A 13174-nucleotide genomic window follows, 5' to 3' on the forward strand; every position below is an offset into this window, starting at 1 on the left:
TGTCGCATGTTACTAAGGACAGTTCTTCTCCAGTTTCTTATACGGCGTTGAGAGGGTGACGTCGTCTCGTCTCGGTCAGTCCGATGACGTCGTACTTGATCTTCTCGGCTTGCATCATCAGATCTTCGATGGCCGCTTCCGATACAAGCGTACGTGCGTTATAAGTACAGATCACCATCCTAGTCCTTTTCCGTTTCGGTGGCCTATATGACTCCTGCAACCCCTTCCTATCTGGCTCTACCGTATCAGGCTTTCCTCCGGAATCAGGAGACTCTCGAAAAGTTAAGTTCAAAAAAAATGTGGACGGGAAACATATGCGTAAACTTAGTTGTAACTTTCTACGCTAATCTGAACCGCTGAGCAAGAAATGGAGATTTCGGAGGTTGACACCGAGTTGGACCCTGAGACTGTCTTGAGACGCTCGATAGGTTGTGTGTCCGTTGTGTGTTGACTTATCCGACTCATCCGACTTTTTGGTTTTTCCTGTGCTGTATTCCAAATCAGACATGTATAGGATAGTAACTCAATGAGAGTTGTTTATAACTCGAAAGTAGCTAATTCGTTAGAGATTCCATACTTGGGAACTGCATAAACTTTAAGTTTTTATTTATCTTCAAAATCATTGGCCATTACCATTTCACTGAAAGTAAAAAAGAAAGGGAGCGTTGTGCCCATGCTTAGAAGTAGTAGTTGGCATGAAGTTAGGCTACAACTGCACGGTCGGCAGTTCGAAACAGCTCTGGACTTACCAGGCGCTTCTTCTCCCCTGGGGTAATAAATTGCTACTGGACTTGTCTGGAAGGATAAAAACACTGACTAGAGAAATTGACTGGCCCTTTGAAGTCATTCTCAGGGTGCACGTGCGACCATACACCTCAAGCGGTTCTCGATTGAACTCGTGTGCATTCCGGAGGGATTGATCAACGCCGTGCACTTTGCGCACATTATTTTATTTCTTATACTTCCTACTTGCAAGTCAATTGTAAATTGACAATTACCAAGTGCCTTACCGGAGTCATGTCTTTGTTTATGAGCGTGAAGAGCAACGCGTCGCCTGCCTCTAGTTCCGCCGTTTGGTTCGCATATACGAATATAGTTTCTGGAAAAAAAATCGAGAAGTTACTAGCCAGAACGACCAATAATTTGGGGGAAAATAGGTCAGGCGCTCAGAAACACATCACTCATAGCTGTTTAAAAAAATATTATTAAAATAATTACGCAGGTGGTGCATTACCTGAATCATATGACCGGAAAGATAACTCAAGGTTTATTGAACGTTTAAAAAATGGATTCCACGCCCAGAATCGGCTGACAATAATTCGTGAACATTCTACCGCCTCATGCCGTTCGTAGGAAAGCGAGCGTAATATACGTTGCAGGTAGTCTATTAAAAATAAGTTTAAAAAAAACAAATAAACAATATTGGCAAAAAACGTTCAATAATGCGGTTATTGAAAATTATATTAATAAAAGTAAGTTCGTAATAATATAAAGTGAATAATGAATAGTAACCCAATAAATATTAAAATAAAATAAAACACATCAATTAGAAAAGAAAAGAAAACAAATGATGGTGATGACCAAAGCAGTTCATCAGACCAGCAGCGTTGGACTAAAATGACCCGCAGGAAGTTGCCGCTATTTCGTATAAACGGAGTTATGGAGGGAGTCAACTAAGCTAGCATTAGTATTTTGGGTTTTTTCAACTTGCCGATCGTAAGCCGCTAAAAGGTGACGCTTGCAAACCCTGCGCTTTTGAAAACATTGCAATTCGATTGCCTCAATATAGTATCTTGAATCCTGTTTTCGGGTTTATGAATAGTTGGGGTTTGCGAACCACTCGGAAATGTGTTTCCTCAAAAACTTGACATTTAAAGGCATCACACCACGAATCTGAGGTGGTGCCGGTTCCAGGTTGGTCATGCCTATACGGGGTCGTAGATTGTGGGAAGGAGAGTGATTCTGTCCATTTCTTCCTAACTGCCGTAAAAAAAAACGGCCCGGAAGATGCGGCCCGTGCACAAGGCTGGTGCGCTCCAATCGAACTCGCCTCAAAAGTAGCGCCCCCGAACGCTCGATACCGCATCTTCCGGGCCGTTTTTTACGGCAATTAGCAAGAAATGGACGGAATCACTCCCTTTTCCGTAGTCTCCCATCCCGTATACGAATACTCCACCTGAAATTTGCACCACCTCAGATTCGTGGGGTGATGCCTTTAAGTTGAAAGTCGCTATAATCAACATTAACAACAAGATTGCTGTTAAAAAAATAAGCAGTTGCGCACCGCATTGTAACTTTTATAGGGCTATAAATATGAATTCACCTCCTCCGATATCTGCAGCCTTCAGAGTTAGTGCAAATGTCACGAAGCGATTTCCGTTCTTACGTGTAGTTCGACTGTACTGGTCTGGTGAAGAATAGGTTATGTAGTCGTAATGTGGTGAATGATGACCACCTTTCTTGTACGATAGCACCTAAAACAGGGAAATCTATTAGCTCATATTACTAGCTCATGGATGGAAGGCCTGAATTTACGGACCCGAGTCATTTTCCAGGAGACGGAATCTTTCACCGGTGCAAGTAAGAGGGATAACGTTATCTCTACACTAACCTGCCATGGTCCACTGTTCGAGAAGTTGAGCATAGGGATGAGTGCCTGTGTTCTGCGAAACACTCTCGCTACTCCGCTCATGCTTTTGTGCGAAACAGTCGTTTCGTTAGCAATTCTTCTTTGGAAATTCCTGATGTATTCGGCCATGAAGTTTTCATCGTCCTTCTTCTGAAATCCCGTTATCATACCCGGTTGCAGAACAACAAGTTTTAAATTGAACCTTAATTTGTTCTTTCAATCCTGGATTCCCACCCAACTTTCACAGCGATAAGCGCACTGATAAATGCAAGAAAAAGTTTAAAAAAAGGACGCCAAAAACATAGCAAAACTCCAGATACTGCTTATCACACGTACAAAATCGGAATGATCTGTTTGTTCCTCTTTTTGCTGTGTCTCAGAAGATTTTATTGAACCACTGGATCTATTTCCTCCAATTAGAAAGTCAGCAACTCATCTGAATCTAACTTAAAATCCAATCTTTTCCTTGTTACTTGTGGAAACTGGATTTTCGAGTGACTATGCTGACAGATTTCCCTTCGGTTTGTTTAATATGAATTACTTAATATGAATTTTGTCATGTCCTTTCATGAAATTACATAAACTTCAGTTTTTTTTCCTGTCCGTTCTTTTTTGAATTCCTATCGGTCCCCACGTACTAAGCAGAAAAAAGCGATTCCTCTTGTTACTCGATTGAAGTGTAAGCTTCAGAATTTAGTGAGTAAACCTTCATTAGGTTTTCTTTGTATCCACTGAAATAAGGAAAAAAAGTAAATACTTCCAAGAATGTACTGGAGAGTACAATACTAAATGTGAGAGTTGAAAAACCGATGTTCACGCTGCGACACCGTCAGCCACCGTCGTTCGCTTTCATCCGGTCTCAAAATAAAAATTCCAGAACTATTCATATCTCCTAATATTCGTCATTTTGAGTTCCATCGAAAAGTCGTTCATAGTTTATCGTTTAGTAGAAAAAGAATAAATCAACAATGCAAAATTGCTGACTTATTCTTTTTCTACTCACTCGTGCGATCTTGATCATTGCGTGAAATATTGGTTTCCCTTTAATTTGAACATTTTGCTGCGAGAAAAGAACCTAAGCCAATAGAACCGAGATTAAACTAAGCAATATCTGGATTTTATGATGTTCTATTGTATTTGAACAGACGAACTCCGATCGTACATTACAGCAGCACAATCTTTCAAAATCCCACTTTTCGTCTGTTTCTGTCGTTTCTTCTCTGCTTTGGACCTCCGCTATTCCCTAGAAGTCCAAACTGAAGACACTAAAGCAGATATACTGGAGCGTAATATACTTCACTTTACAAAGCTGGTTTTTATGTGGGTGGATTTTCTTGCTCTCCTACAGCACCGTATTTCCAGAACGTTCCATTGCAGAGAAGGATATAGAGGATTTTGGGTAGGTTCTATGGAACTATGTGAACACTACACTCCTTAGTTCACAAAAAAAGAAAAAGAAGAAAGGTATTGTTTTCAAAATGATTCGAGACCCTTTAATTTCTGTGCGGCCGGGCTATCATCGTATCTGAGCCACGGCTGGACTACTGCTCCATCGATAATCACTGCTGAAGCGTTGGAAGAAAAACGTTTACGTGTACTCCCGTCATCAGCGGGTCAGTAGCAAACTCCAACCTCGGTGTCTTTCTTTTGAAGACTTGGGCTACTCAAGAGACAGCAATAGTAATGACATATAAAAAAAAACAAAAGAGAAAAGGATCAGCAAGAGAAGGTTCTGTAATCTAAAAATAAAAAAAGAGTAAAGTGAATGAAAATAAAAGTCAGAATCTGTTATTTTTTACATCTCTAATGCTGATCAGAGTTCAGTAGATCTAGTGGAACACCGAGCAGCAGAGTTCCAAGAAATTTGAGTAACCCGTGATATCACTGGTGCTTCACCTCGCAAGGTCTCCCTCTACTTCGTCCTTCATAACATTTCGCACAGAACTCAATGAACATGATTTAAAATATCGAAAGAGCCTTGATTCTGCTCATCTAGATACTGTACCAAAGCATACCGTAGAATATGTAGAATATTGCTCATTCTCACAAGTCAAATATCTGTATCTTTATACTTTCACCGGGAATCTACAATAATTCTCACCTCAGATTTCCTTTTCTGCTTTCTTTCAACGTCATACAAAAAGTCGTCGATGAACTTCTTAGGAATGAATCGACGATAGATGATGATGATAGGATTCGTGCTCAGTGGATCTACATAAACTGGCTCGTAGTTAAAGTAGTACACGTAGCACTTGTAGTCTGAAATATTCATAACACTTTCTTACAAATCGCTGCAATTTTTCAACTCGTTCTCTTCATGACTAGGTCCAGAAAAACAGACATCCGGCATGAAATACACAGAATACCAGAACGAAATTCCAGAAAAAAAAACAGGTGTTCTATTGGATTTACCTTCCGGCAACGGCTGCTTCTTGTAGCACATCTTCAACGACTCTTCGCCCCACGTGTCTTTGCCAACGAACGAGAACGAACTTTTCTTCGTTTCGGCCTTTTTCTTTGTATCCTCCTTTTTCACATTCGTTTCCTTTTTCGCGTCGGTTTTCTTCTTTGCATCTTCCTTCTTCGCACTAGTGGCCTCCTTCTTTTCGCTTTTCTTCTTGTCCACTGCAGCTTCGACCACCAACACAAACACTAAGACCAAAACGAGTAGTTTCATCTCCTGTAAGTGAGTTATTCAACAAGAACAAAGAAAAAACAGTAGGAAGAGGAGATACGAACTGCAAAATCAGGGATGAATAAGAGAACATATGAGGAATCCGTGACATCCGAACAAAAATCCATACAAAAGGAGGAAACCCTAGCTGCACATGCTCAGTGAACTGGTGGGACAAGGCTAGGTAGTAGTACAGTTCCGGTAGCGCCTACCACAAAATTAAACCGCCACAACAACGGCTGCATAAACAGGTGGCAGCAGAATATTAGCCTGCGTACTAAGCGAATGAATGCAGCCACCTAAATAATCACACAACTGTGCGATTCACAAATTGCAGTTTCGAGAGAGATCTGGTTTGTATGGATGAGGAAAAACCGTGCTCGTGGAGACCAACATATCGACAAGCAAACGCGCTTGTGCACATACATTTTAAGCTGGAAATAAAAAGATGAGACGATAAAAATTAAATTGCTCGACACATCTGAAGTATCACTGGTGAATCTTACGATGCAGACTTTCTTTTCTTTTCTCTTCTGGATTTACCTTTCTGATCTTTTAAGGTGAACTCAACGAAACGTAACCCAAGAAAAAGGATCGTAACAATCGTCTGTACGGTTCGACTCAGAGAAACACATACACAGCCACCATCATGCGAAGGTTTATCAAAAATTCAACACGAAATTTTTTCGTTTGTTTCTTTGAATACTAAAGGAGTTCTGGAGAAACTTTATTTCAGGCGGCAGCTTTAAGCGGCGCTCTTGTACAGGAAAAATTCTCAGGTAACTGACTATGACGTTCACTGTGCCGTATCCAGCGATTAAATAAACGACAATAAACCGAATCTGAATGATCGCCGTTTCGTTTCCGTTTGGCGATATTGATTTTCTCTGGGATATTTCATACGTTCTGCTGCCTGGTTATAGATTTTTCGGATACATTCTATTGCTCTACTCGAAATTTCTCAATTTCCACTTACTGTGATTGCCCAACACAAACTGGCTGCCCAATCAATCGTTGTACCTGCATTGGGATGATTTGGTGTCGTAAAAAACTGTAGCAATGTGCCAAAGACATTATTCTGAGTCTCATCTATTGTAACTTTTTACCATAAAATTCCATTAACTTCTCACTGTTTTTTTTCACCTTTTTACCAGATTTATTTTCTTTTCAAGTTGCTTAATACAAAACAGCTCAGCTGGTTCGCATTATGTTTTTGTAGCCTGCGATTACAACTGGAATTGACCGAAAAATTGACACATTGGCTCACTGCTGTGTAACAGCGACAAAGACGACAACATCTGAGGAAAGTTTGTTTGACAAGGAAAAGCCAATTGTGTTGGGTAAAGATTATCCTCAAAGATTCAAGTCCTGACACTTTCACTTTCATCCGTATCACATAACGGAAACGATCTTTATGACTCGAAGAAGCACGGACACGTATGTGAGAGTATTCACTAAGCATTCATGATTTTGCTTCAAATGCGATATTCCCTACAGTTCTCTACAAAACTTCAACTTGTCGAAAACTTGGCATTCGAATTCTTCAAAATCTCTACATAAAATATTTGCAGGTGGTTATGGTTCATATTCACAAGTGAATTTTTTGACTTCTTATAGCAGAAAGTCTTTTATAGAGCAAGTCTAAAAAATAGTCTCCAAATGATCTTATTCATAAATAGTAAGACTTCCGAACAGTGCAAATCAGTTACTTTGGAATACGTAAACCCTAATGCTCATCTGTGAAATCTCAAAAAGCTTTACTGTAGAAAAATATGCAGGCAAAAGTTGTTTATCTGTGTAGAGTCAATACTTGCTATCGACATTATTCCCATGGAAGAGCACACTTTGTGAACAGCATCCTATCGAGAGAAGAAGTGATATTAGTTGCTGTTTTGTAGATACTTTATTTCTGTTTTCTTAAAATCAAATCTGTAAATAAACTTACATGTTCAGCAGAAACAAATGCAATCAAAATGCAAATTAAATTTGATTCATAAATGGAATGGAAGGTTGGTCAAAATTCATAACATAATCTCACTCACAGGCAGCTCTATAGGAATGAAAACTGAATTATTTGCAAAATCATGAGAAATGATGGAAGATGTAAGTTTTCGCTAGCGGAGCGATATTTAATTTCCCTTTCGCTGCATAAGAAATGAGTTGGTTTTGAATGAAACGGCTAGAAAAACTTGACTAATAATCTCTTGTTTCGATTTATATGCAGATCCCGGAGTAGGTACATGTTATGGTGTGTTTGATTTTAGCAGCATTCCACATCCTTTAAACACTAGTCGTCTTCGAGAAAAAAAAATGATGAAAGCTTCTGGTGTATTTACAATAACGATACAATAACGATAGGACTCGAAGAATTTTAACTAATTCACTGGCTAAAAAAAAAATAAGAAAACGCAAATGAAAGTGACTCTTACCTAGAAAAATGTACGTCAAAAATTGTTTTTGTGTATAGTCAACACTCGTTATCAATATTGTCCCGCTGGAACACTTTTAAAGCAAACAACAGATTTTGTGAAGGGTCGCTGCGAGAGACGAGGTGAAAATAAAATGAAGTGAAAAAGTTTTCAGAAGTCATTCTGTGGTGGCTTGCAGCCACAGAATGACTCTTTCATTTGTGCGCCGCTTACAAGAAAAGAAAATATTCGTTTGCTCTTTTTTCCACTGAATTACTAAAAATCGAATTTTATTGTTCGACTGATATGAGACCGCTTTTCAAGTGCACTTTGTTGTGAATCGTTCGTCGATGCACACGTTTCATTACACGTGTCATAAGCAGCGATTGATTAGTTTTCAGGGAAAAACATCAGCAACAGCGAATATACTCCGTGCAGAATTTTAATGAAAGGGACCTGACTCCGTATGATCATCAGTAGGTTCCATATTACTTGGTCAGCGGAATCCTTGTGGCTATCCAAAGAGATCTTAACCGCGGACTAATCTTAAAAAATGTCGAACAATGCGAGTACTGGATGGATGATTGGAGATGAAAATTTTCCTCCGACTATAAAAAACTGCTCAAGATCAACATAAAGAAACAATGACAGATAAGAAAGGAGAAGTTCACCCTGCCAAGAACGTCTTGGTTATGCCGTCAAGAAAAATTATTCCTCCACGCTCGGATAATGTACAACCACTTATTTCCACACTTTTTTTTAACGCTCTCTCACGCTCTCTCATCTGTCCGAAACATCACAGCAGACCCAAATCTGGCACATTTCAAGGAATGCGGTGCTTCCAGAACAAAGCGCTCATCGGAATGGGACATGAAGGCCCGGTGAAACACATCTGTGCTATTGTTTGAACCTATGGCTTGTTGAACTATGTAGTGTAGAGGTAATATGATTTTTCTTCGCTTTTACTCCACTGCACTCTTCATTTTTAAACTTCATCTATGTTTCGACTATTGATTGGCACAAATGTTAGAGTCCAAATGAGAAAGAAGCAAAGAAAATAGGACATTGTGCCCCTTCGAGAAATATGTATGATCTCAACGTCCTCAGTGGTACTACAGCGAAAATGGTTTCGAGGAAGGGCGAAAACAGTAAAGACGAAATGACGAAAGCTCTGTTGAAGAATTGTCGTTTTCACTGAATAAAATTTATCCAGAATTTATCTAGATTCAGTCTTTTCCCATGCTTGTGCGTGTTTAAGATGCACACTTCGTGAAGAAGAATTTTAATAAGAATCCGTGAGATGGCTTTATATCGATATCGATCTTATTTGAATTTGAACTTTAGCGTTGGACTAAACATTCCTGTAACAATTCTTCAAGGCATTTTTTTCTAGGAAATAGCGAGGAAACAACAAATAAACCGAAACAAACCTGCAACAATAACCGGGAATCATTAGTACTGCAGTCTTAGTGATTTGCCTAATGATCACTGGAGGGCAGAAATAACCGTGGGCTCCTACCCGATATGAGAATACCTTATAGATATTTGTCGGTTTCAAATAACAGTTGTTCAAAATTGATTCAATATGCGATAATGCTAGTGGTTTGAATAACTTCATATTAAAGTAGTTTCTTTTCTTCAAAACGACAAGTAAAGATTTCAATAAAAGTCTACGTATATTCGCCAAGTTTTTGCAGCAGGGTTCTTGCTCTTTCATTACTTATTATGTGCTGTAGTTCAATTTTTTTTTTGAAAATTACTATGAGTAGCCAAAAATGTTTGGAAGGAATAACATGGAAGTTCAAAAAGAATTCGCGGGAAGTTCATTTTAAGCAAGTGTAAGTACAAACAGTATTGAAACGTATTTTCTTTATGACGTCACCTTTTTGCCTACATTTCTGGCTGAGCACGTTTATTTTTCTCTAAATCAAAACAGCTCACGAGAACAAATTATAAGTAGCGGTCCTCTCTATCCATCAAAGTTTTTCCTCATGTGTTCGCATTTGAAGGTGGTTCGCAATCGTAAGGTTGTTGACTCTCCTCAAGGAGAACAACGACCATAGCAGTGTTGCCAAGTTGGCGCAGTGCGTGTGGGCGCCGATAGAGTGCATGCGCTGTCGGGTTCGGTCGCAGATGCTGTGAATGAAGAAAGTTTGTTAGGGACATCTGCATTCGTTGTGATGATTTAACGATAGTAGTTCAGACACAGCTTTTGAATGCGAACAAAAGTCTCTGGATGTCGTTGGCCAACGAAGAGAGTGGTGACGCTTCGCTTCCGCTCACTACTGCTGCTTCCCAGATCCAGAATGTTTACGACACTGGCGTAGTTCCTAGTGTTCTAGTAGTTTTGAAGTCTCTTGTTCGTATCATTATCAGGAAATTGAGTTCATGCTGAAACAGTCCTTTTCCAAAATTCTCTAAAATTTGGAATCCTTTCATCTCTTCTCTCCTCTGTAGATAGCATCTTTCCAAAGCAAAAAGTTGAGTGTTGCCTGAGGTGCATCACATTAGATCAACTCAGGCACCTGGAAGGTGTTTCTATCGCTGCATTACACTTTCAACACTTGGTGACTTGACTTAGTGCGCAATTCGCGGTTTCACGTAATTTGTTGGTCGGCGCACGAGGATCCTTCAATTTCTGAGGGACGATTATGTGAAGCAAAAGTCTTCAGATAGTGAATGACTGCGCTGTTTTAGTTCGTAGCGGATCATTGTGAGAGTGTTGAAACAACAATACCGTAAAAAAATGCCAGGCGACATATGTCGATATAATCACCACCTTATTCATACATGGGGCGGGTGTAAGGTAGCGGCTAGAGGTTCCGCTTACTGCACAATCGATCGGAGGTTCGAATCCGCCCTAGTGCTCACCAAGCCTTTCATCCCTCCGGGGTCGATAAATTGGTACCAGACTTGTCTGGAAGGATAAAAACACTGACTTGACACATCGGCTAGCCACCGCAAGTCATCGTTGTATAGGCCACTTACACGTTCGTAAACCTCAAACGATTCTGAATTGAAGTGAACGTGGGGGCGCATCGCAAGCGGATTGATTGACGCCAGAAACTTTATCCTTTTTTATCCTTTATTCATACATACCTAGACACTTTGTAGAAGTAACACTAGTGGATTCGTAGAGACAGGAATTATTGGCACCATTCTGTTTTTTTTTGTTTTTAAATAACCTCACGCTTTATCTCTTTTTTGCAGATTTAGTCTTTTCTCCGCTTCTTTGGTCTACCCTCAGCCCGCTTGCGCAAAGAAAAAGCCGATGAGAACACACCTTGCTCACGCAATGTTTTCCATGCACAGCGACAGACGGCCCATACCGTTGCTTTCCAAATATCACTCGTTGCAGTGGATCAGTTATCACGTAAACAACGTATAACGATCCTGGTTCAATGAAAGTCGATCAGGAATGTTCATTCCTTAGTGTAGTCATTCACAAGATGATGAGGGCCTTTATGCTCACAGAACCGCAAGAAGAAGAACTTGATTTTGCTGACGACAGTGTGCGTTTTCACTATGTTTGCCTCGGATGCATCTACTTTATGTCAATCTAAGACGACTTTTGCGTATTTTCCTACTCTCAAAAGGCTCTTTTTCAGGAAAAAACAAACGAAGAAAACGTGGAACGAACGAATTCAGTTGCCGAAGGTGACGTCTCCAACCGCTCCCGGTTCTCTGAATCCTACAAGTATGACGTACAGGAAAGGCTAAAGGAGACACTGGAGAGAATGAGATCCGGCTCGTTTGATGATGTTAGCACATTTCAGAGTTGTCTTTTTCTATTTAGAATGTTTGTTTCCATCAAAACAGTGCTACTCTCTGAAACTCCAAAAAATTGATCTCAACACTTCGAAATTTTAATTTGGAGTTTATTGCGCAGTTCTTCTATCTTCATTCTACTTCAGAATCTAACATTTTTTGCAATCACTCCTTCAGAAATAGGTCATTTGGCACAGAAACCATAGCTTGTAATGTAGCAGTATATAATTGACGTAATGGTAAAACGCAGACGGCGCTCTGCTGACCAGAGTTGCATAAAACCCTGTGTTTAACAGAGACAAAATCTAGAGATCGATGTAGGAATTTTGAAGCAATGACCGTGAATGAAGTGGGATGGTGCCTTTCAGACCTTCTAGTAATCAGGAGTTCACTGCATCGAAAACTGTGCACAAACTCTTCGGGCGAGTGCGCTGCAACCTCCACTGCGCACTCCTGCTTAATTACTGGAACTGCATCACTCCAGCAATGAAATGTAATCAAGAGAATCATGAGATAATAACATTGATATCGATAGGCATCGACTCACAATCTGTATCGCTCGTTTTCTGTTTGTTTCAGAAATATCGGTCGTATTGATTATCACAGGCCATGGATCTCTATCATTCCAGAGATCCCAACAACGATCGCGAAGTTTCGGGTGTCTCCTTTTTTGAATACTCGTTTGCTGCCTTTCCTTGTTGCCTAAGCATTAGAGGAACCGTAATTCCTGCTCCTCCATAGCATTAGCAAAGCCGAATCAATAATGAATTGAATAGGATCCGTTGACATCAGACTTATCGAAACATCAAATTCTGGCATCAACTCCACAACGTTTGAAGACTACAGCTGATGCTTTTTTTTACCTTCATTCTGATTATTCTCCTACAATCTGTGTAGCTTCTTCTCAATGCAAAATCACATATGCTCTCAAACCAACAAAAAACGGCTCGACGATCGTTACTTCATTGTCATTCTGCTGCTTTCGCTTGTTTATTTTGCACTCCCAGACCTCAAACGTTCCTGAAACATATACAGAACGAAAAAAATGTAACACGCGAAGTAACTAGGAAATCCTGTAAAAAGTCTAAGATTGTGTATAGTCTGAAAACGTAAATTCGAAATGTGTAGACCTGTCATTTCGTTGTACGATGGATATTAAATTATGGATATTATGGATGCCGCTTCGTAATGAACACTTTACCAAACATTTCCACAGCAGTTTTTTCATGCTTTTGTTGATGATATTCGATCATTTCAGACAGTGTGTCTACCAGCCAGTATTCCAAATGTGGTGTTGAATGAAGTGTTGCAATGCTGCTTTAAAAAGAAGGCAAGCGAAGTTCATGGTTTACATCGTTGATGCTGACAATTCAAACTAGATAGTGACTTAGCAGATGCCTGAACTGTTAGTTGATGAGTACCACAACCTTCACACAGCAAATTATTTTCTATATACTAACGAACACTTAAAGGTATCACCCCACGAATCTGGGGAGGTACAGGTTTCAGCCGGCTAATGCTAATGTCGTAGATTGTGGGGAAGACGCTGATTCCGTTCATCTCTCCCTGTACCAGTGCAAACGGAGGTCCTAGCAACGCTGTTTGTTATGACGGCTTCGTCCAAATGGGTGTTCGACGAATCGCAGACGGGCGGGACGCAATGGTTGCACATTGCAACAGAAGCTGGGTGTATCC

The 13174-nt window shown here is 40.0% G+C and overlaps 2 protein-coding genes across 4 annotated transcripts; one reads left to right on the plus strand and one right to left on the minus strand.

Annotated features, from left to right (window-relative positions):
• Nucleotides 1–37: 37 nt before the first annotated feature.
• RB195_026463 (uncharacterized protein) lies at nt 38–5306 on the minus strand (the record flags this gene model as incomplete). 2 transcript variants are annotated; one of them, XM_064176896.1, is made up of 7 exons in its annotated part: nt 38–273; nt 750–795; nt 1011–1099; nt 2324–2474; nt 2612–2779; nt 4731–4888; nt 5042–5306. In XM_064176896.1, 7 exons carry the CDS (start codon nt 5304–5306, stop codon nt 38–40), a joined length of 1113 nt encoding a protein of 370 aa, XP_064070908.1. The 2 variants fall into 2 exon arrangements, with proteins under 2 accessions (XP_064070908.1, XP_064070907.1); XM_064176895.1 differs by lacking the exon at nt 750–795 and having other exon boundaries at nt 38–214.
• Nucleotides 5307–11112: 5806 nt separating this feature from the next.
• RB195_026464 (uncharacterized protein) lies at nt 11113–12996 on the plus strand (the record flags this gene model as incomplete). Of its 2 annotated transcripts, XM_064176897.1 has the most annotated exons (4): nt 11113–11223; nt 11320–11472; nt 12738–12809; nt 12952–12996. In XM_064176897.1, the coding sequence occupies 4 exons, from the start codon at nt 11113–11115 to the stop codon at nt 12994–12996; spliced, it is 381 nt and encodes a 126-aa protein (XP_064070909.1). The 2 variants fall into 2 exon arrangements, with proteins under 2 accessions (XP_064070909.1, XP_064070910.1); XM_064176898.1 differs by lacking the exon at nt 12952–12996 and having other exon boundaries at nt 12738–12839.
• Between the last annotated feature and the right edge of the window lie 178 nt (nt 12997–13174).

The sequence above is a fragment of the Necator americanus genome, assembly GCF_031761385.1.
Source record: "Necator americanus strain Aroian chromosome Unknown Necator_2022.05.29.01.07, whole genome shotgun sequence".
In the NCBI taxonomy this organism is placed as follows: domain Eukaryota; kingdom Metazoa; phylum Nematoda; class Chromadorea; order Rhabditida; family Ancylostomatidae; genus Necator; species Necator americanus.